Source organism: Hakea prostrata, chromosome 2 (assembly GCF_041222555.1).
Source record: "Hakea prostrata isolate BN-2017 chromosome 2, UWA_Hpros_2, whole genome shotgun sequence".
In the NCBI taxonomy this organism is placed as follows: domain Eukaryota; kingdom Viridiplantae; phylum Streptophyta; class Magnoliopsida; order Proteales; family Proteaceae; genus Hakea; species Hakea prostrata.
This window is the reverse complement of record NC_142601.1, coordinates 66,424,971-66,448,751: the sequence shown is the minus strand read 5'-3', so window position 1 is coordinate 66,448,751 and position 23,781 is coordinate 66,424,971. Positions and strand designations below refer to the sequence as shown.

The window sequence follows — 23,781 nt, the reverse complement described above, 5'->3', positions numbered from 1 at the left end:
ACCGTATCCTGAACCGAAATCCTATCCAACCTTGGCCTTTTTCCTTCTTTTTTTTTCCCTTTCGGTAACAAATCTATTTACCCTGACAGGTCTGGTTAGTCTTGATTTACCATGACGCATTCTTGATTTTTACCACAAAATATACGAAACAATATGCATGGATTAGTGGCGCAAAGACATGACCTCTTAGGCTCTTAGTTATGAAATATTAGGTTGCATTTGTTTGCAAAGAAGGGAAATGGAAAAAAATAGGTAGGAAAAAAAAACATGTGAGTCACATGTGTAATGAGGTGAGGGAGAAAGAAAAGAAAGAGTTTTGTGGAAAATTGATAGTGGTGAATCCCACATTTTACTTTTCCCAACTTTCCCACAAAGTCCCACTAGATATGTGGAGTTTAGCCTTTGGAAAGGTTTGCGGATCGAGTGCAAGTGTGGGTGCGGGTTTAGCCCTTGAGTCGGTCCGATGGCTTAGAGTCTTTATGATTGTACAATTAATAATTCAGACAAAATAAAACCTAACATCTGTATCTTTCAAACATGAAGTGAGACGTCCGTGCTTTAAGGCTTCCATTTTGGGATGCCAGTGCAATTTGCTCAATCTTTTTTTGAGTATTTAAATTTCACTCTACTTAAATTCCCCTGCAACCAAACGAAGTCTTAAGTTCTCTAGAACTCTGAAACAACTATTCTCTATTAGATCCTATGCCTTGGGGGTTGTCCTGCATTTAGTCACATAAAACCTTCCATCACCACTACAATAATATGTGACGATCACATCGTTCCAAAATCAAACACAAGCCCCAGTGAAGACAGGAATTACGTTCAATAAAATTGGCTCTCTCAAAGCTGCCGCGAGATGGAAATAATTGGCAGTTATGGAGGCAAACATAACTTTCCAATCTGCAGATCCAGCAAAATTTCTCATAAGATTGAAATTTAAAATAAGCCAGTTTTTGCGAACCAACTTTGCTAAATTAACACATCAGGGGAAAAATCACCTTCGGAGGTGTCAATAACTATCTAGCTGAAAGACCCTAAATGAATAGTTAGAATAAGGTGAATATCAACCTGCTCTAGCATCTACATTGGAACGATTTCCTCTAAAAGCAGGTAGTCTGGCATCATACTCATCATCCGCCTCAACATCTTCCATTGTTTTCCCAACAATAAATGGTTTTGTGCCCATTGTTGTGAATGGCATCAAGCCAAAAGCTCTTGCCGTCTTGATCTCTCTAGCTACCTTCCTCTGGGCTTTCGCACTAATGCTGGTCTACACCAGTAAATTGAAAAGAAAAAAATAATCAAGGACAAAAGTAAAAAATTCAGATGGAACCGTATTTGACCAAGATCCATTGTGAATTTGAACTTTAATCACCTTGCTCCTTTGGATGATAATTCCGGCTTCAGTAAGAAACTTGGCAAGAAATCTCACATTCTGCATTAAAACAGATCGACCAGTACGAACACACAGGTACCACAGATTCAGATTGTGAAAATTACTGAGAAACAACATGACTGGGAAAACAACTGCTGGATCAGTCAATAAGTGATGATGAGATCCCAAAAAGAACCACTTGACAGTAAATGCAATTTGCAAGTCCAAGTTGATTCAGGGCTTAATAAAGGGGAAAAGTATAGCAAGTCGTGGAAAAAATATTTTTACCTACAACCACATCTACTTTTTGGCTTTTTAAAAAACTAACTCCCTGTTATGCATCAAAACTGAAAAGAAGGTCCAATCAAGGTCAATGGACCACACCTTTGATAAAAAGAATGACATATGAGATTGACAGGAGTCTGTCATGCTGGAAACAGAAGTGTAAGCAGGTAACACTCTGGTCCAAAAGGCTAGGCAAGTAGCCTTCTGAATGGGGTCCTTGTATGTCTTGGAATCTATCAATTTTCTGTATAATTTTGATCTTTGTGGTGGAATCATGCAATTTGTTTGTTTTATCAAATAAAGCAGTCATCTGGTCACATGATATAATGTAGTTGTCCTTGTCTATTCTTCGAAGGATATGGATTTGGCTGGGCATGGGGAGCTGTAATTGGGATCCAGTGCTGGCATATATCTCGAAGTAAAGGATACGCAGTTTAAGGAAATTCTGATGGTGGAATGTTCAGATATGAATGGAGGGTTCGTGAATATGGGGAAAGTTTCAAATGGGGAATTGCTGGCTAACAATTACTTGGAAGTAGAAGCCTTTTTCTGTGCTGTGAAAATGGACTAATCTGAATGCATGCTGAACTTACAATCTCAGAGGAACCTCAGATTGATTTATGAACCCTAAGGATAATTACTCATAATAACAACTAATGATAATTACTCTAGTTATTACTCTAGTGATTCATGCAGAAAAGTAGATTGCTAAACAATAATAACAAAGTCATACATGCCTAAAAGCAGAGGGGTTTCTGCAAACAGTTCTTGCAGAAATATTTTTTCATTTTGACATACCAAAATTATTTTTCATTCCTTAATTTATTCTCGATAGAAGCCACCAAACCATTTGTCATTTTTGACCAAAAATGAATTCTTATACTCATTTCTTTAAAATAGGCATAATGGAGTATGAGAATTGATACCAAAAAGAGCCTACAGAAGAGGATTTTGTTTTCAGATTGAACACATGTTAAGCATCCAACCAAGTGGATTGGAATTTTTCCTTTCCATATGGGTGGAGGGTCCAGACTCTACACTTCTCTACTTTTTTATCCAAGATGGGACATCCTGGATTCTTTTGATGTTCTCGGTTGCCCTGTTGCCCTTTCTTGATCTCCCTCTTTAACTAAATTAGTTTAATTTGAAATTCTTGATTATTACCACATGCAAAGTCTACATAATTCCCATAATACAATGTTGAGGTATCAATTGATTCAGAAAGTTTAAATAGTCAGGCCTCTTGGATGCAGTGTAAATCAAAGATCATAACCAGAAATTCAAAGTTAATAATTCAGAGTAACATGGGAATCCAAGCAAACAATGTGAATGGCCAGAAAACTTCAAAAATTACTCTTTAAGGGTGCAGGGTGTCAACAGTTAATCATATGAGGCTCCATATGCCACATATGTCAAGCCAAGAATTGAATTAATTCAGGTCAATCAACCACTCAAAAACCATAGTACAGAGGCATTAAGGATGTTGTAACTCAATTTACGTGTATTACACTGGTGAGTAACTTCAGGTCTTTGACAAAGAGACGTGCAATGTGTGATACTGATGATTTATGAACCATACAAGCCTTGTTTCTGGTGAAGTACAAAGTTAACACCATACATGCTGACAAATTATTAAGCAATGTATCAAATAAAGGAAACTGGAAAATGCTCACCCGAAAATCAGCTTTTCTGAGAACTACTTCAGTTGTTACTTCAAACTCAGCTCTTTTAACAGGTTTACGTACAGCTGGCTTTGTGAGATCTAGATCCTGCACGCACAAAATAAAAAGGCAAGAGCATGGGAACAATATGAAACATAACATACTAAATAAGGTACCGAGCACATTCACAAGGGAAAAAAAGAAAACTGGGTGTCAGGAAGAGAGAGGAAGAGTCATAGTTGCTACACCCACAATAAGAGTAATTGGAAATACTATCCTAGTAGCAAAAGCTCACGCCTCAATACTACAAATACTAATCCATATAACAAATGGGCAAGTTTGTCGCATGTTGGGGGTATACATAGCAACCTGCATGACTTGAAGTAGGGGCTTGGCTACTCTACTTAATAAACTTTCCAGGTTACTTATTTCATACCTTTGTAGTATATGTCATCCCAGGAAGGAAGGACACATCTGGTCTGAATGAATAGTCCTCTTTAGTTATCTCCTCAGGATCAAACTCAAAGTATGTTGCAGCTTTCTTCAGTTTTCCATCCATCCCATCAGACAATGTATTGAAAGTCTCATCCAGACCATCCAATGGGTGGAAACCATTGCCAACATTTTGCCTAGAACCAGAACCAGATCTTCCACGAGCTTTCTCTAGTCCATCAAGCATCTGGTAAAATGAATCAGTATTTGGACCACTTTCTGAAAAGCCACCAAATATCCGTCGCTCAAAATCATCAGTAGACTCAAAGGAGTTGTTACTTTTGACATCATTGTTTTCTGTACCTATTCAAAGATCAAACACACAGGTTAAGAAAAAGAAATCAATCAAATACTCTAGATAAGGGCTGTTTTGGTATGATTTCTGTTTCAATTTCAGGGGGTAATTTCTATTTTGTATTGCATTTGGTTTAATTTTTTGCACCATATTTCAAGGAAATAGAAATCACACTGAAAGAAAAAAATTTAAAAATATATTACAACCTTCAATTTTGAATTCAAAATCACATCCACCTTATTTTTGTGCTGCTCCTTGGTTAACATGTGATTGGACAAATTAAAAACATGGGCAATATCGACAATTTCTTTGTAGAAACTAAAAACAAGAAGAAAAGCGTCTTCCACCTCTTGGTCATTGACCAATTTAAAAACCCTATTCCTGCTTCTCAATCTCTCTTCTACTCTATCCCTCACGATTTCAAGGACATTCTTCAATTACAGTTCAATCTCTCTAAAGCCCTGATATAATATGTTTAGTGTCCCATCCAAGAACATCTGTTGGCTTAAATCTAAGGGGGGCCTAGGAATCCGCCGGATCCAAGAGGTCAATTATGCTGCTTTGCTTAAGTTCATCTGGAAAAATTGTCTCTAAACAGGATTTCATTTGGATCAATTGGGTCCACTCTTATCTTCTCAAATCTGACTCTTTCTGGACTATCCCTATCCCTTCTAACCCTTCCTGGATCTGGAGGAAACTTCTCCTCCTCAGACCCCGAGCCCTCCCTGCCATTACTACCCATATCTCTTTCGGTTCCTCTACTTCCTTCTAGCTAGATCCGTGGCATCCGATGGGAATTCTCTTTACCCTCTTCCCCCCGGGGGAACTGTCTATGAAACCCGCATTCCCAAATCTACCCATCTCTTGGCTTTCATCTCCAATGGTTCCTGGGACCCTCTCCCCCACCATAGTCTCACACAAGAATGGAACTCTCTCCCCCCCCCCCCCCCCCCCCCCATTTCTTCCCTCCCCCCATCATACACTCAAATAACTTAAATGTCATCAAAATTCTATTCATATGAGTATAACAATCTCAACTTTCGAAAATAGAATAATAATAAAAAGAGCAAATAATACCTGGCACCCCAAAATTGGATTTTCCTTTAGATAAATTTTTCAAAATTTTCACTGAAAACCTTTTAGATATTGATTATTATAGGAATATAACTAGTGATAAACAGTAATTTAACCATTTTCAGTGATAAATTTGACAAGTATATCAAATAAAAATCTAATTTTTGAGGTCTTTGTGCTTTTTAAACATAAAGTGGGGTGTAGTGTTTTAAGACCTCCATTTTGGGGTGCCAGTGCAATTTGCTCTAATAAAAATATACAACCACTAGAGGTTTTATATATATATTATTAACTCATAAGTTCATTAGACAAGCAGAGAATGATTGATCTTCCTTTGATGTTATAGATGTGTCAAGCGTAGTTGCAAGTGAAAATCCAACTGAAATCCCCAAAAAAATGGGGCAAAAATTAAGAGTTCCAGAGAGATATGGCGAGATTTGAGGCAAGATATAGCAAGATATGACGAGATATAGTGAAATATAGCAAGATATCCCATTTCACAAAACTCGATCTCTATTTCATCTCAGTTTATGAAAAAAATGAAATATCTCGCAAGATCAAGACTAGGCAAGTCAAATCAGCCCAGCTGGTCTTCTACAAGAACCAAAAGAGGCCAAAAAACTGTTCATGTGAACAGTAACATAAACAGTGTCACAGCCCTCCTTTGGCCTTGGAAGGAATACTTTTTCAAGGTTTTGTGGGGCCCATGAGTAGATTATGTGAAGATCTTCATGAAGACTAAAGACTTTATGTGATTTTAATTAGTTTCTACTTTAGTGCTCCTAAGTTTCTAAAAGTTGAAAACTATTTTAAGTTTCAAGCATTAGGCTGAGTAATCTTTGAAATCAACTTAATAGCCCAACATTAACATACATCATATAGCTACACAAAGATGATCCTATAGAATTTTCTTCTAAGTTTTAAAGGAAAATGTCAATCACACAAGACCCAAACACAACTCTCCACTACATCCACCATATTTTAATTCTTCGAGACACATCATCCTCTATATCACTTTAAACAATCACTCTGAGGAATCTAGGTTCTCAGACCAACGAAGACCAATCATCGGTTGAAAGGATATCTAGGTTCAATTACAAGCGCAGTATACTGGAGATGACTAAATATTCAACCGGCAGAATTTTAACACTAAACCAAAACATCGAGGGAATCATTCGTCGTGGCTAAGATGATCAGTGGTTACGGTTCACATCAGGTGGAAAACGAAATGCCCAAGTGAAATCAGAGGAGCAAAGAGAGTAAGTACCTGTTAGAGAACGAGAATTGACGAATGAGCTTTGAAATCGATCGTCAGGCGAGGTTGGGGAGAGTCAGGGCACCCAGAAATTTTGGAACGAACGTGGAAAACACAAATGGAAGGTTATGGGCCTTAAGTGAGGGTGTCAATGGGCTGGGTTGGATCGGGTCAGTTTAAACCCAGCCCCCATCCTAAGAACTTAAATCTTAAATCCGAATCTTACCTAACCTTCTTGTCTGGGCTTAAGAAACCCAAAACTCTATCTTGTCAGGGTTCTTCAAAGCCCTACGCACTTGATTTGAGTGTAGATCATCTCCCCTTTGTGCTTCCTCGTCGGCGAACACAAATTATGAGAAGCCCATAAAAAAAAATAAAAAAAAAAATATTGCATTTTTTTCGTGTGGGTCCCTTTAGTGGACCATAAACTAATGTTGGGTCTCCTTAATGCGATATATTATGTGTGGGTTCTAAGTTCTAACCAAACTAAAAGTCCCCATTGAATATATTCAAATTTTAAATATTGAATGACCAAAATCCCCTTATATTATTTAATATATTATATTATTATATTTTCTTTTTCTATATATTAACCATATAATTAACGGTTAATGACCAATTATCTCTTTTACTCATGTGATTATTACACAGGGTGATTATGGGCATCAGTGTAATTAATTTATTCAGATTTGCATTGATCGGACATTGGACAATTTGATTTTAAGAAAGTCATCATGGAACCTGTAAGGAAGGAAAGAAGTGGGGAAATGAAAATTAGATGCTCATGTGATTTTGCACTTCATTGGTAAAGGTTTTGTTATTTTTCAATTTGGTTTTGATAATGAAATTCTGAAGTAGTATTGCAACCCCTATTGGATAGCTTCGCAAGTGGTCTAATTTCAACGTTGGAGACCTAGTTCTAACGTGAATACAGCCCAGCCATTAACTAAATCATCTAACTCTTCCTTTGGAATATTGACATGTTCTTCTAAGAAACTAATTCATCAATCCCTAAATTTTCTTTTAAAATTTGTATTCCTACTAATAAATAGAATTATCATCAATCTTAAGTTTTAACTACTTAAATATTAATTTCAATATGAAGTTTCAACTGCCTAAAATATTAGGAGATGTAATAGCTTGATTCCCATCATCTTCTCCTTAGAACTTTCACATCTTAAAATAATTTTTAAATTATTTATTCATTTTTTTATTAATATTTACTTGTTTATTTGAAGTCATAATAAACTTTTCATTATTCCATCTTATCTAGAGTTTGGGATTTAAAAAACGAGAAATAGAATTAGGACTACCCTCAAGGGTATAGGATAATCCTATCGTACATTTAGTTCTAGGTCAACAATCTCTCGTTATATAAAATACCACTTTTGTATACTAAACAAAATAAACCCCTTAAATGTATAGTGAGAGAAAATCATGAGAAATTATCTTCTACCCTCAAAGTAAATGGAATCGACTTAAAATATAATATATTATGACTAACTATGATCTTGTACGCAGCCAAAAAGTAAAATCAAATCACACGCTAATCCTTGGAATGTAGTCCATAATTTTCTTAGAATGTGATCCATAATTTGGACTTTCAGGGCAATCGCATGCCACTTTTGGAGTATGAGTTCACTGATGATGTTATTATTAATCTTCTAAAGTAATCTTTAGAAAAATATTTTTTCTAGGTGATAATAGCCTTTTTTGGTGGGGACCCATCTGAAAATCTTAGCTCCCGTTCTCCTTTTGTTTCTCCCATTTTCTTTTTCATTTAGTTCTAGGTCCACAAAATCTCATCGTTACAGCCATGAAAATTACAGATGTCTCTGTTTGAGACCATTAAACACTATATTCTAAGTCAAACCTGGGACCATGCACCTTATCACACTTTCCCCTAATTTGCATAAATGGTTTGTAACTTCATTCAACCATTACATATATAATAAAGCCACACCAAATCATATGGGATTTCAGTTCTTACCCTTTCAAGTGAGAGTCTATAAGTAGAATTTATAAAGAAGACCTCATTTCTAAATTCTATAAAAATAAATCATAAATATAATTTACAATGATCACAAACCTTTATCATAGAAGATAAAGATTCGTAATCTAGTATTGCAAAGATCACTTTAAGGAAACTTCATATCTCAAGTTTTAATCATTATGTTTTTTGGTCACTCACAAAGGGTGGTTAGTATTTCTTACTATTTTTGATAAAATTTGAATAGTTCTAATTGAATCCTAATACAAACCGGTGCATAAGGTTGTTGGTCGTTGCAATCCATTTGGTGTCTAGTATGCAATCTTGTAATTACTATTATTTTATTTCAATGGACAAAAATAATATTGACATAGAATTATTTATCACACTTTTGTTTGTAGTTCCATTACATTTATAATTCAAATTCCATATCTGTTGTGCTATCTTGAGTTTGGATCTTCTACCCATTAGGTAGAAGTATGTATTTTCTTAGATTTTTTTTGTCACACATAGAAGTGATGTCCACCCAACTTTGAATGCTTGACAAAATAAAGCAAGTAATTATATCAATGGACATCATTTAAGATTCATCTCTTTATTTTTTAGTTATGAAAAGTACTTTATATTAGAAATTAGAAAGGAATAAAGGAAAGCGAGATTACATCCTCTAATAATATTTCCCACGAGTGTTTTCAAAAACTAACTCATAAAAGCCACGCAAGAGGTCACAAGGGTCCAAAAGGGTTTTCGAATAAACCATAGTAAAGTTAGCAAGAAAATCAACACACATGTTAGATCCACGTACATAACCGGAAGAACACAACCTTGTGGAATCTCAATTTAATCTCCTGAATGTCATCAAAATTATCCTACACTACCGAAGGAGTGCTCAACAATTCCGTAACCATTCGAATGACCATTTGGGAGTCGGATCAAATTTGCAACTTTGACACGCCATGGCGACCAACTTGAGTAATGCTAGAGAGAATTGCTTTTAATTCTATCTACAAAACATTAGCTCCAGCCAACCCGACTATAGCGGCAAATATTACCTTACCAGTTGAGCTTCTTCCAATCACTCCATACCCACCTCGATTACCCATGACAGAGCCGTCATAGTTTATTGCCATCCAGTGATCCAGTCATTAAGAGGTTTTATCCAATGATACAGAGTTCCTTGTTTGTGTTTCATCTTCACTCTAATTTCCCTATGTTTTAAAGAAACTTCGTCAATTGTCTTCGATATATTTTTGTGAGTTAGGGAATCGTCGATGTGTGTCGGCAATGATGTGAGCAAAAACAGCCACTGTCATAAAGTTATCTCTCCATCTCTATTATGTGGTGGAGAAGTGTTAGGAAAGTACAAACCTCTACCTTGACGAGTATCTGTATCTTTAAAAGCTTAGTTTACCAATAATAATAAAAAATGACATTAATTAATTAATTATTACATTTTATGGAAATAAATAAATGTAATAATTAATAACTCGTCGTGCAAGGAAAAAAGGAAGAATCCAAGTAAATCTGTAAACGTAAATTGATTTGATGAATGTCGTTTTGGAGAAAGACAAGAGTTTCTTGCAAGAGAGAGCTAATTTTAAGTGAAGAAAGCAAATCATGGAGAAATCCAATGATAAGATGGAATTAAGAAACCTGAAACTTGTAATTCTTCCATGAAAAGGACTCTTTACCATGCGAGGCGGCTTGCAGGGAGTAGTGACAGGAAGATTCTGTGATTTGACACTCCACAACAAACTTTACAGCTAGTCGATCAGTTGCTAGTGTATGGCTTATTAGACATACTGTTTTTGGATCGTACCAATTGATGATATTGTGTGGATAAGTGAATTCAATCGTCTTTCTGTACATGTTCATCTTTTCTAGCCTTCAATGTACGATCAAAGCGGAACTTGTTTGGCTTCTCCACAAAAGCTCTAATTCTGACAAGCTTTCAAGAGTTTCGTAGCAGGTGATTGATCGACATATGGATAGAAAGAATATGGCTCGCATTAAATTCAGTTTTTAACTTTATAGAATCTTGCATTTATTGCATTATCCCATTGAATTCCTCACTAGTTTCCTGAAGAACTGAAACTACCTCTATGTATGTGCTCTCACAGTATCGTTAGCAAAATGGAGAGCTGCAAAGCTATGGTGGTAGTTTATCTGTGCATCTTCACAGTTCTCTGTGTTTCTGGAAATGTTAATGGTGAGAGAATCAAATATGATACTGGAGCTGGACCTGTGGAAGGGAAATTGAACGTTCATTTGGTTCCTCATTCACATGATGATGTTGGATGGTTGAAGACGATCGATCAATACTACGTTGGATCTAATAACAGTATCCAGGTTTAGTTTATCTATAATTTTTTGTGGAGAAATCTGTTTTCATTTCTAAGGAAGATGATGCTGTTCCAGAAGTTTGATTTTGAGCATTTGTGATGTTGTTGTATAGGGTGCATGTGTTAAAAATGTTTTGGATTCGGTGGTTGAATCGCTGCTCCGTGATCCTAACAGGAAATTCATTTTTGCAGAACAGGTAAAGATTTTGAATTGAAAGACCTTTTCAACAACAAAATCAAATTTGTTTGAAACTTTTCTGATTTTCCTTTTTCCTTTTTGTGAAAAGTTTTTTCGATTATGAACTTCTGATATGAAAAGTTCTTTGCTCTTTACTGAAAATTAAATGAAAATCGGTCAAATCGACCGATTCTAACCAGAATTGGATCGTTCCAACTTTTGAAAGATACTATTCCCAACAAAAGAATAAAGAAAGAGAGAAGATCACTTTTTAGGCTTTTGCACAATTTAGTTTTTTAACTCTATGGATGCTTACGTTGATTTTGATTTTAAATTTAAAAAATCAGAATCTGATTGTACTTCATTAAACTTTACTGTTTCGGTACCTGGTTCATCTTCTCAATTTGAGATCTATGGTAGAGCCTCTAATCATTAAATCTAAATAATTTTAATTTTTCGGTAAAGTTTATAACTTGATTACCAAAAAAAAAAAAAGGTAAAGTTTATAACTTCATGTGGTTTTTCATTCTGATGTGAGTCGGACAAAAACAATCAAACGGTTTCAACCGGGTTTTGTTTTCTCTGCCAAAATTTCAATTGAACTCTCTTATGTCTCATGGTTCTCAAATTTTAAACCACAAATCGACCAGAATCGGCCTATTTTATGGTTTGTTGTTCAAATCGATTTTAAAATCTGAAGGTGCAGCAATTAGAGTTGGTCTTGAATCTTGATGGATGGTAGGGAGGTTTAATCAGTTTAGTTTAATTCTAAACATGAATTAAATGATTTTCTCAGCTTGAACAATAATTTTTGGTCTAGATGATCGAAATCTCTGTATGTAGATTTCGTAATAATGTAAAAGACCAGGATTGGGTCGCAAAATCCATGCTAGGGCAATTTGGGACTGAATCTGGCCGATTCCCATCCGATTCTGGATTTTTAAACTCAAGTTCCTATGATTCTAAAAGTTTTAAGGTTAGGTAGGTGTTTTGGTGTCACAAACTACTCATGTTTCCTTGTTCTTCTTCAGCTCCATTCTTGTGAATTTCAATTGCTAAACACGTTTGGTTTTGATAACTAGGCCTTCTTCCAAAGGTGGTGGGAAGAGCAGGATGTGAAGAAACAGGAACAAGTGAAGAAGCTTGTAGATTCTGGGCAGTTGGAATTCATGTATGTCGCTTTTAGCAACTTATACTTTTTATAAATGTTAGAGGAAGAACTTACAAACTTAAACACTAGTAATCATTTTGCATTATTGTCACAGAAATGGTGGCTGGTGCATGCATGATGAAGCCGTATGCCATTACATTGATATGATTGACCAAACAACTCTTGGTCATCGCATTATAAAGAAACAATTCAACAAAGTTCCTCGTGCTGGGTGGCAGATTGATCCGTTTGGACATTCTGCTGTGCAAGCTTACCTATTTGGGGCTGAGGTGATGGATTTTACTTGAATTTTCCCTTTAGGGTTGAAGTTATATTTCTTTATTTCTACCTATTTTCTCTATAATACAGTGAAGCTTTGTCGAAGTAATATTGTCTGTAGTTTGTATTTTATGTAGGTTAAAACTGTGTATTGTTAAGTCAAGGCTTCCCTTTTAGTGGAATGTGTTTTTGATGGCTATTAAAGTTTACTTGGATTGTTTCTTGGGGTGAGGGTGGGGCAATTTTAAAATAAATGCTTGCATTAGAAGCTCCAAATTAAGTGTTTCATCAATTGTAAAAGAACATTATAACAGTCTCTAGATCAGATTCTGAAACAACTTCATTTGTATGTGTCATTGTAGCTGATCTCTATTCCTAGTATTTGCAGAAATTTGACGAAATTTTACTTTCATGGACCATGGCTGACAAATTTGCTGGTTGTTCTAGGCACTACTATTGACATGAGGATTTCAATTAGTGACCTGTTTTATTGTTTCTTGATTATTGAGTTACAGTTGTGGTTTATTTTGATATATTTCTTTCACATGTAGCTTGGTTTCGATTCTCTACATTTTGCACGGATAGATTATCAGGACAGAGAAAAACGTTATGAGGATAAATCACTTGAAGTCATATGGCGTGGATCCAAGACATTTGGTTCCTCTTCTCAGGTTTGGAACCTTTATTCCTGCTCCATCATCGGACTATCATTTTCATGTGCTTCAATTTCTTGACATGGCTGGGCTTTCTACAGATTTTCACCAATGCATTTCCCATGAATTATGGTTCTCCAACTGGTTTTGAATTTGAAGTGGATGATGATACAATCCCAGTCCAGGTACCAACCTTGAACAAGACCATGTTTGTCTAGTGTGTTGTTTTTGCTTTTCTAATAACCTAATCGCCTCACTAGCTGTATGTGATGATTGCAGGATAATCCTCTTCTATTTGACTACAATGTTGAAAAGCGTGTAAATGATTTTATTGATGCTGCTATGACTCAAGTAAACTTTGGCACTACTAAGTCTTACAAGGAATTAAAAGTCTATAAAAACATTACATTTGATGACCAGATGGTTTGGTTCATCCTTTTCTTTCTGATTACGTTTTATTGCTGCTGACAGGCAAATGTGACGCGCTCAAATCATATTATGTGGACAATGGGTGATGATTTTAAGTACCAATATGCTGAATCTTGGTTCGGGCAAATGGACAAGTTAATCCATTATGTAAACAAGGTAAGGTCAATGGCGACAAGATTCAACTACCTTATAAGTTTCTCTCTTTTTATATCTTCCCTATAAATCTAACATCATCTATTATACTTGAGACATGAGAGCAGTGGTGTCTTTCATTTTTATTTTAGAAGCTTCTAATCTGAAGTTTACCATGGTTAGTTCTACATACTGATCTGTTCTTTATGGTTCATTATATTCTTAGCTTCCTTTGCTAGACTAAGTACCGGCCACAAAATCTTGTTCTTCAGATGAGACTTACATGGCACTTATGTTGTGCATGGTTCTGGTGGACCATATTAATACCAGATTAACAATTCTGAGTCCCTCATGCTTCACAATTTTTAGCCAAAATTTCCTGCAAATCATGATAAATATTTGCCTTTATATCAAAAAAATTACACCGCGTTTCCTGAAATTTCCTTGTATTAGCTTTATGCTGTCATCAGGATAACCCTTTCGATAGAAGACTAACAGGTATTTGCCTTTAATTATGGTATTGGTATCCAAATATCCAGCAGAATCATATCTATTAGTTTGCATCCTGTGTATTTAACATGTGCAGGATGGTAGAGTGAATGCATTATATTCTACTCCGTCATTATATGTTGATGCCAAAAATGCTGCAAATGAATCATGGCCACTGAAAACTGATGACTATTTTCCGTAAGCAATATTTCTTCCTCTTCTGGTGTGATTGCAAGAATGAACTTATTTTTCTTTCATCCCACTAATTTGTGTGTACGTATACTTTTCTCCAATGGTTTCTACAGATATGCAGACAGAAAATACGCCTACTGGACTGGGTTTTTTACAAGTCGTCCAGCACTCAAGCGTTATGTCAGAATGTTGAGTGGATATTATTTGGTGAGTCATCATATCTGGATACCAATCAAATTCTTAGTGAGTAATGTCTTGAGTCTGCCCAAGAAGATGGTGACCTATTTTTTTTTATGCTTCTCATATAGAAGATCTCTTGGTAATTTCTTACCCTAATAAGCGATTCAATGTTGGGCTTTATACATTTGTAAATTAAAGTCTCTGTTCCAGAAGAACCATTGGTCGATAATCTGTTTTACTGATTTGTCAACTTTCATCCTAGATGGTCTCCTTAGCAGGGCACGAACACTGGATATAAGATACTAGACATGTGCATTTACTCCTGTTTGGATGCTATTTCTCATCCTTTTCCTATTCACCAAGTGTGATTTGAATCTGTTCAACAAATATATCTGAAAGAAACTGTCATTTTCTAAAATAGGCTGCACGCCAACTTGAATTTCTGGCTGGAAGGAAATTATCTGGTCCCAATACATTTAGCTTGGGAGATGCTTTAGGCATTGTACAGCATCATGATGCTGTCACTGGTACTGCAAAACAGCATACGACAAATGACTATGCAAAACGCTTGGCTATTGGAGCTTCAGAGGTTGGCTGCCATTCCCGGTCACTTCAATAGTTTGAAATTTTCTGTAGTTTTTTGCTCCCTTCTTCGCTACTAACCTCTTTAATGTTTATATTTTCCTTCTCCCTTTCTCTCAAACACCTTTGACAGGCAGAAAATGTTGTAAATTTAGCTCTGTCATGCGTTTCAAATTCAAAATCAGGCAGTCAGTGTGCACATCCTGTTGTCAAGTTTAGACAGGTATGATCAGTTAGTTCTCCATAAAGCTGTGCTCAGCTCTCTCTGTCTCTCCCTCTCTTTCTCTCTCTCTTTTTCAATCACTGGGCATTCCCTTGGGTATATAATCAAAAGCCCATAGTATGTGTGAAAAAAATGTGACATGTTGGAGATATCCAGGTGCTTGTGGTGTGTATTATCAGGACTCAGGTCTCAATGGACTCCTGTCAGGACTAGAGGTGTTTTTGGGTCTTACGTGTTGTAAGGGAATTGTGAAGTGAAGGAGCAATCAGAAGGATTAAAGTGAAAAATAAGTTATGGTCTAATTAATAATAAGAAACTGAAAAGAAATTAGAGTACAGATGGGTAGTCACTAGATATGAGAGTAATCTAAAACCTGCCATGGCACAATATGTATTTGTTAGTCCCGTCAAGCTCCATCATTTTACTAATACCTATGAAAAAAAAAAAAAAAAAAGAAGAAAGTATTCGCCTCAGTCTCTATTTGGTTATGGTTGGGGAAATTTCATATGTAATGTTTTCAAAGAATTAAGTGTAAATTATGTTAATCTACATGCTTGTTTTGTCACCAGAAAGACTGGAGAAGGGAAGGCATTATGCATTAAGTCCTGCTTTGATAGATTTTCCATTTTGACATTCATGCTGCCTATCTTTGTGTCATGTTATTTTTCCCAGTTTGATATTGCTTTGTTGTTTACTTTTGAAATAACAGTGTCCTTTACTCAATATAAGCTACTGCCCACCAACAGAGAAGGGAATCCCAGAAGGAAAGAACTTGGTGTGTCTTCCATTGTCATTAACTTGTTATGTTTTCTGCAATCTCGCTGAAGGCTAGATACCAAAGTTCGAGCCCTGAGGAAATTATATTTGCAGGTTGTTGTGGCTTACAATTCTCTTGGATGGAGTCGTGATGACATCATTAGAATTCCTGTGAGTACATGCTTTTACTGTTGTGGTAGAATTTTACCTTTTTATATACTTCCAGATTGAAGATTTCAATAAGATCTTTGGTTTATTTGCATATGTCGCGGATATCTTATTTTCTCAAGATGCAACAAATTTATTAAAGGGTGAACCTGGTGCCAAAGGCTTCCACACAAGCAGAGTCCCGGGGGGGGGGGGAGGACAGTTTTCCTACGCAGTCTTAACTCTTACCCCCAACAATTTTTGCTGGGGAAATAATAAATTTATTAAACATTAAAATTAATAGAAGAAGCCCCAGACCTAAGGAAACCCAATAGGGGAGTAACAGGAAAATATAACTAGGCTATTCAGTGGCACCCCAAAAATCCACATACCATCTCAAATGGCCATTCCAAAGTCCACGGGGCAACATTCTCTGCTCTCTTGCTCGCTCTGACTTTCATGGAACTCATCATACCTTGCTACTGTTTAGCATTTGGTACCTCAGCTGCATCATAAGAAATTTCATAGTGCATAAATATGATGGCTCTCATCTTGAAAGACCATGGTTCATAATCATGTTACTGTTTTTTTCAGATGAATAAACTATCATTACCAAAAAGCCCTAAAGGCAGGGAAAGAATGTACAAGAGGGAAAGAAGGGGGGAGGGGGAACCAGACTTTTTTTCTAGTAGGGTGGGAAGTGGAAGAGAGACCCAAGTAACAACAATGAGCCTATTCCTTGGGTTGTCAAACAGGGGGATGGGGAAGTAACCATAGCTTAGTAGAGACATCAAAGTATATGGCTTTAAATCATATCCAAGGATCTAGAGTTGACATTCTTATAGAGTTATGATTTTGTTGTCGAGATATTCTCATATAATTCTATATTATTGTAAAGCTTATTTGAGGTTTAGGCCTAAATGATATTTCAACTTTCAAGTGCTGGAAATAAAAAAGTCATCCTGTTATCTATAACCAAGTTTTGCTCTCTTTTGTATTTGCTTCAATTAATGCATTATTTGCACTTGAACTTTTCTAATGAAAGGGGATCATTCTATTAGGTTGGTGATGCCCATCTTATCGTACAAGATTCAGACGGAAACATTATTGAAGCACAATTTTTGGGGATTGATAATGCTACAAGAAGCTTAAGAAACTTCTATACAAAGGTGTACCGGGGAGTATCTCCAAAAGGTGTTCCAAAGTATTGGCTCTTATTTCGAGCATCAGTGCCACCTTTAGGGTGGAATACTTACTTCATTTCTAAGTCTAGTGGGAAAGGTACCTTTTCTGACTTTCTTATCATCATTGACTTTGACTCCTAATCTCATTTGTGTTTTTGTCACTTATTCTTTAGTGTAGTGATAGTTTCAGCTCCAACTTGCTATCAAAAGAAAAAGAAAGCACTGAAATGCAACATGAAACAAAATCACTAAACAGCTTACCTTTGATTCCTTGAACCCCCGATTATCTTCACTATTTTCCAGTTATTTCTTTCTTTTTCTTCCCTCCTGTAATGATTTTGTCAAACTCGTACAGAGAGCATAAGAAGCGGATTTCATTCTGTAATGAAAGTTCCAAAAAATGAGACTATTGAAGTTGGACCTGGGGATCTGAAGATGTCCTTCTCGTTAACATCTGGAGAACTCAAACGGATGGTTAACTATAAAAGAGGAGTGAGTATTTTCTGGGATTTTTCAGTCAGGACATTTTATTTCTGCGTGCTGCTAGAATAATGATTGGTTTTTCTATGTGTTTCTCCTTTATTAGTTTTAAACAAAACTGTATCTTTACTACCAAACTGATTATTAAATGAAACAGATTGATATTCCGATACAGCAAAGTTATCTATGGTATGCTTCAAGCAGTGGTGACTTTGCTGATCCGCAGGTAAGCACTTTGCAGAAGTACTTGACATTTCTTTGTGAAATTTGATGTTATAATTTCATGTATGCCATTTTTGTAATAATTGTGCAGGCTTCTGGTGCATACATTTTCCGGCCTAATCAGTCCAGTGCAATTTCTGTTTCACAATCAGTAAGCAAATATTTAAATTCTACATGACTAACAATCTGTTGTTAAATAGTCATATTATTTTACTAGTAGTTCTTTTTTCTTTTTTTTTTTTTTTTTTTTTTTGGGGGGGGGTGTGTTAATGACAGGTACCCTTGAAGGTTATGCGTGGACCACTTGTGGATGAAGTCCATCAACAGTTCAACTCATGGATTTATCAGGTACTTGAAATTTCTTTGTGATAATCAGGTTATTTTGGGAATGGATTGCCAAATTATCAAATCAATTTTCACTGATGCATTTATAAGTATTACTGAGTGATTATGTACAACACATTTCTTCTATTGAAGCAATTGAAGCAGAAGTGGAATTTATTTTTGGATGAACATCCATAGTTAGTGGCGACTAGTGATATTCAACCTGTGACTTGGCAATGTAAGCAGGCAACTGGTGAAGAGTGACAGTAAATATCTGAAGCCTCACTTCATTGTCTTAATATCAACAGGAAGGAAAAGTAAATGGCAGGTTGGAGGTTCTTCTATTTTGATCTCCACACTTCCTGGGGAGGGAAGGAGATCTATATATAAAATCCCTTAAAGTAGTCAGTTAAAAAAAAATTATAATTGATGTCTTGTTGGCTTCCAAATGCATAAAAACAAGTTGTGGATCATATTTCTTTTTACACTTCAAAAAGGCTAATGTACAGAGCATATTGAGCATAAACCTTAAAGGTGAACATTCATGCAAACAACACTGTTAGCCTTGAAAATTTGCCTACTTCCTGTTACTGTATCATCCTTTTATATATTAGAAGGATTCCTTATGAAATGAGATGCCAATGACAATTTTTTTTACTAGATATTGCCAGTACTAGGTAAGTTGAATTCCCTCCTCCCCTTTTTTCAAGGGGAAGCACTTGATCTAGTAAGGTTATCTTGTACGTTTTAATTCTTTTTAAATTTTCTTATGGTATTCCTCAGTTCCAAGCCATGTGATTCTGGTTTATATCTTTAACCATGTTTCCAGGTGACTAGGCTTTATAAAGACAAAGAACATGCAGAAGTTGAATTCACTGTGAGTCATTTTTTTTAATGCCTTTTTTATGAAGATACATTTTTCTCTATTCCACCCCAAGTTGATTGTCTTGGTTGGAAAAACACACCTATAAAGAATTTTCAAAAGTGTGTTCATTAGAGCATTAGACTTGACAAATAAAACATTTCCCCCAGTAGTAACCCTAGCGGAGGTTCCAACCCAAAACCTTTAGGAATTAAGTGGAGAGAGCTCCTCAACTATATGGAGGAACAAAGATCTGAACTTAACATGACATTAACTCTATAATTCCCAACATCCCCAAACCTCCCAGATGTAGCTTTGGTATACTTGTCTATAAATGGAGAGAAATTAACCACTGTGGTTTGGGGAGTTCCTCAATTACATGTAAGGCACCAAGGTGTAAACTTAAGCTATGAGGGACAATACCTCCACCTCTCAAACCCCCCACCCCCAAAAAAAAAAAATGTAGCTTCAATATACCTGGCTCTAGACTCAGACAAGTAAGAGTGTCATACCATCTTGTAGAGTTAAACCCAAAACCTAAAGGCATTAATTGGATAGAGCTTCTCACCCTTATAAGTATATAAAGGTTTGAAGGACTGAAATAAACCAGTGTGGGACTATACCTCTATAACACCCAACATCTCAAAAACCCTTTGCCCAGATTCCATGCCTTGATTACCACAATTATTGTTATGAGATATCATGGAAAGTAAAAAGAATTGTAGCCTATACTATCAAATTGAAGTAATGGACCAACATTTTGGGTTGGTTAAAAGACTATCTTGTGGGCAGTGAAGTATTTACTATATGTTAAATTCTTACTTCTAGCGATATAGTTTTATTCTACAGAATTACATCAAGCCTTCTAACAAAATTCCTGACATGTAGATTGGTCCAATCCCAGTGGATGGCGTTGGAAAGGAGGTCATCACACGGATGAAAACAAATATGGCTACTAACAAGGTGTTCTATACAGATTCTAATGGGAGGGATTTTTTGAAACGGGTATTTTTCATACTTTTCTCTTCTTCTTTTTTGATGTTCTTGGAAACCATTCAATGTACGTATAATTTTGTCAATTGTGCAAATTTTCTCATTTCAATTAGCTATACCGAAACTTGCATGTGATGTTACAGAAAAGTTAATATGTAGATCTTTTCAGGTGAGAGATTACAGATCAGATTGGTCACTTTCAATCAATGAACCAGTAGCTGGAAATTATTATCCTGTGAGTTCTTTTACTGGTTGAGTATTATGTATATATGTAGATAATCCATAACAATAGGCAAAATTAATGTACGTAGGCATTTCAATTATAATTCTAATTTTCAGTCCATACAAGAATGAGCATGTATCAGCAAAGTTAAGGTATCTTTAAGGAAATTTCCTAGAATAAACATGACCCTTTGGGAGATGCTTATGATAAACAAATGAACTTACTTCTGGATGAGTGTGACATTCTGAAAGGTCTGTTTGGATTTGACATTCTCAGTGAATCTTGCATTTGGAATTAGAAAGTCGAGTTTGATTTCTTTGTCTCTATACAGAATACAGGACGTTTAAAACTGGAATTCATCTTGTCCATAAGTTTTCCATGTGGCAGAGTTGAACCAGACACTTATCTGAGTGGATGGAAATATTGCATATGAAAATGTAGTGAAAAATGAACTTATGGCGTGTCCATGCTTGGAATATGCAGGCATGTACATGTATAGCATTTCCAAACTGTTTCTGTACAAATACTCTTATACTGTATCACCACCAAAAACTAACAGTATGTAGTTTTCAGCTTAACCTTGGAATATTTATGTCAAATAATAAATTTGAGTTCTCGGTCTTGGTTGATCGTGCCACGGGAGGTGCCAGCATTGAAGATGGAGAATTAGAGATAATGCTTCACAGGTTTTTGTTACTTGCAAGTTGCAATAGTTACCTGTAGTGTCTTCTCTGTAGTTAATACAAATTAAACTGAAGATATGTCTGTTCTATCATGTATGCCAGGCGTATGTTTTTTGATGACTCTAGAGGAGTTGGTGAAGCCCTTGATGAAGAAGTGTGTAGATATAATAACAATTCATGTGAAGGCCTTACGGTATGTTGACGCATTACAATTTGTCCCATAATATATAGAATGACTTGTTAATCTTGGATGATAATATACATTTCACCATGAATAATGTTTTATTATGGCTCCAAAAAAGTATGTGTAGTTCTAGTTCATTGTTCCTATGAGGATGGACGTGACAGGGTTTTAGTTGTTAAAATTGTAGAGTTGTCGGAAGGTTTATTGCCTAATGTTTTGCTGATTGTTGTTGTTAGAACATTGTATTATATTGAACTTGTGCAGAAATTTCAGAAGATTTTGCTTTTCATCCTGATACTTGTTTAGATTCGAGGAAACTATTACATGAGCATCAATCATATTGGAACTGGAGCCCAATGGCGTAGAAAAATTGGCCAAGAAGTTTACTCACCTCTCATTTTAGCTTTCACTCATGAGGTATGGGTTTAGTCTTTAACAAGCAATGGTGACTTTCTACTGCATATTTATTGATGAAATGCTTTCACAGAAAATGGAGATGTGGAAAGCTTCTCATGTGACGATGATGACTGCTATGGATCCTAACTATACATTACCTCCTAATGTAGCATTGATCACGCTTGAGGTATACTTAGCTTTAAGTTTTGTGCATCGGTTGGTTGTTGCACAATAATTGCTGAACTTAAAAATTGCATTCTTCTTTCCTTTCATCATTTTTACAGGAGCTGGATGATGGAACTGTGATTCTGAGACTGGCTCATCTATATGAAGTAAAAATTATCTCTTGCACTTTGTTTCCATAGTAGAGTGAAAAAACTCAAAGAGTAAACAACTATTTATTAAGTACATAACACAATTGTTGAAACCCACCAAATTCAAAATGTTGAACAGGATGGGAAAAAAATTAAGTGTTGTTTTCTCTTACTTTTAATATGGAAAATGTGATCAGGCTGGTGAAGATCCAGAGTATTCAAAAATGGCTAAAGTGGAATTGAAGAAAATTTTCGCCAGAAAAGTGGTGAGTGATTTAATTCTAGTATCTCTTATTGCTTGCATTTTCTACTTAAGCATATTATATGATGATGATGTTGGATTATGGAATTTACTGTATATTTTCAATTTTGATTTCTTATTGAGCCTTCTGTTCTTCATTTGTGGCCGATCACCATCTCTTAACATTGCTATGAAAAGTCATCCCTGCAATGAAATATATGCACCCTTTTTTTTCTTTCTTCTGTGATTTTTTTCTTTGGAGTCTAATAATTATGATTGGATCTCCAATATTAACTTGATGACTGTAAACCAATGGTTTGACGTTATGATGACTGACCTTCCATCTGTTTTCTTTTGCAGATTAAGGAGGTGAGAGAAACGAGCTTATCCACTAACCAAGAGAAATCAGAGATGAAAAGGATGAAATGGAATGTTGAAGGGGATGTTGCAGAGAAGCCTCCAATTAGAGGTGGTCCAATTGATAGTTCATCCTTAGTTGTTGAGCTGGGTCCTATGGAAATCCGCACCTTTTTATTAAGCTTTTAAAATGTGCTGCACTTTGTTGTTGTTACTTGTTCTAGCAATTTAAAGGGGGACAAAATAAAAATCAGCCATTTTGCACCAAATTTTCAGATGTATGGAAATTATTAACAAGCTGAAGCAAAGTATGGTTGTTGATATCATATCGGTCATATTACCCGATAGATATCGGTATATTTGGTATCCACTACTATTACTCACTTTTTTTTTTGGGTAATCATATCTGAGTGTCAACGTTGGCAAAGGGTGGGGAGGGCGTGGCAATCTCCTCGAACATTAAGGTCTTCCTGAAGGCTTGAGATCTACAATCACATTAGAACTCCTAGGATAAGGCGGGATAATGTTATCCATTAAATAATGGATATCTTGGATCAGATGGTGAAATCTCCTAAATTAATGCCTGAACTTAGTCCTCAATGGTAGTCCCCACCCAAACAGCAAGAACTGGAAAAGGTAAGGATATCAATTGTGTACTGAAATCGTTTAACTTATTCAGTATGGTACATACCAAAACCAACTTTTGACCGTACGGTACCAATTTCAGGCACTCATACCGTTGGTATGTACTGAAACCATATTGAATTAGTACCGTACCAAATTAATAAATATAAATGTAGTTTTACAATTAAAATACTTTATCTTTATCCTATCCTTAATTTTGTGTTTCAATCTTTCATTTTGTTTTCCACTCCTCTTTTTAAATTTACTTGCTTTGTTTTCTTTTAATATTGTATTCTATCAATTATTTGATCACAATTTCATTAGGATCTTAATGAACTAATAACAAAAGTGGCATGGGTTCATTTGTACTAAAATTGTACTATACTATATATTGTGTTTAAACCATTTTTTCGCACTGATTTAATCGGAATTGTTTTTGCAAATACCGAAACAATACCATGTAAATTCAGTATGATACGGTTATGATTTTCAATATTAAAAGTTGGTACCGATTGACACCCTTAGGAAAATGGTG

At 35.7% G+C, this 23,781-nt stretch overlaps 2 protein-coding genes across 4 annotated transcripts; one reads left to right on the top strand and one right to left on the bottom strand.

The window, feature by feature from the left end:
• Positions 1-787: 787 nt before the first annotated feature.
• Positions 788-5,017, bottom strand: LOC149025783 (uncharacterized). The gene is made up of 6 exons (XM_089143601.1): positions 4,948-5,017; positions 3,758-4,116; positions 3,334-3,429; positions 1,376-1,435; positions 1,069-1,270; positions 788-900 (listed from the first exon to the last, which is right to left on the bottom strand). The coding sequence occupies exons 1-6, from the start codon at positions 5,015-5,017 to the stop codon at positions 788-790; spliced, it is 900 nt and encodes a 299-aa protein (XP_088999727.1).
• A 5,249-nt stretch (positions 5,018-10,266) lies between these two features.
• Positions 10,267-22,996, top strand: LOC149025782 (Glycosyl hydrolase family 38 protein). Of its 3 annotated transcripts, XM_089145989.1 has the most exons (30): positions 10,267-10,396; positions 10,548-10,776; positions 10,883-10,966; positions 12,030-12,118; positions 12,213-12,387; positions 12,928-13,047; positions 13,131-13,214; positions 13,309-13,380; positions 13,501-13,614; positions 14,177-14,277; positions 14,385-14,478; positions 14,873-15,040; positions 15,167-15,256; positions 15,966-16,031; positions 16,127-16,183; positions 17,221-17,440; positions 17,699-17,835; positions 17,981-18,049; positions 18,137-18,196; positions 18,322-18,393; positions 19,199-19,246; positions 20,120-20,236; positions 20,394-20,459; positions 21,021-21,133; positions 21,233-21,323; positions 21,621-21,731; positions 21,802-21,897; positions 21,995-22,042; positions 22,222-22,290; positions 22,626-22,996. In XM_089145989.1, exons 2-30 carry the CDS (start codon positions 10,561-10,563, stop codon positions 22,809-22,811), a joined length of 3,033 nt encoding a protein of 1,010 aa, XP_089002115.1. In that variant the 5' UTR covers positions 10,267-10,396; positions 10,548-10,560; the 3' UTR covers positions 22,812-22,996. The 3 variants fall into 3 exon arrangements, with proteins under 3 accessions (XP_089002115.1, XP_089002116.1, XP_089002114.1); XM_089145988.1 differs by lacking the exon at positions 10,267-10,396 and having other exon boundaries at positions 10,405-10,776; XM_089145990.1 differs by lacking the exons at positions 10,267-10,396; positions 21,802-21,897; positions 21,995-22,042; positions 22,222-22,290; positions 22,626-22,996 and having other exon boundaries at positions 10,404-10,776; positions 21,579-21,667.
• Positions 22,997-23,781: the final 785 nt, after the last annotated feature.

Bases quoted from the DNA above. Each gene is read 5' to 3' on its own strand.
- LOC149025783 (XM_089143601.1), bottom strand. From the start codon at position 5,017: ATGGTGGGGGAGAGGGTCCCAGGAACCATTGGAGATGAAAGCCAAGAG. The intron at 1,436-3,333 runs GTGAGCATTTTC...GTTTTAATGCAG, and splicing joins TCAGAAAAGCTGATTTTCGG to AATGTGAGATTTCTTGCCAA. The intron at 1,271-1,375 runs GTGATTAAAGTT...TTACTGGTGTAG, and splicing joins TTATCATCCAAAGGAGCAAG to ACCAGCATTAGTGCGAAAGC.
- LOC149025782 (XM_089145988.1), top strand. From the start codon at position 10,534: ATGTGCTCTCACAGTATCGTTAGCAAAATGGAGAGCTGCAAAGCTATG. The intron at 14,479-14,872 runs GTGAGTCATCAT...TTTCTAAAATAG, and splicing joins TGTTGAGTGGATATTATTTG to GCTGCACGCCAACTTGAATT. The intron at 21,732-21,801 runs GTATGGGTTTAG...ATGCTTTCACAG, and splicing joins TTTTAGCTTTCACTCATGAG to AAAATGGAGATGTGGAAAGC.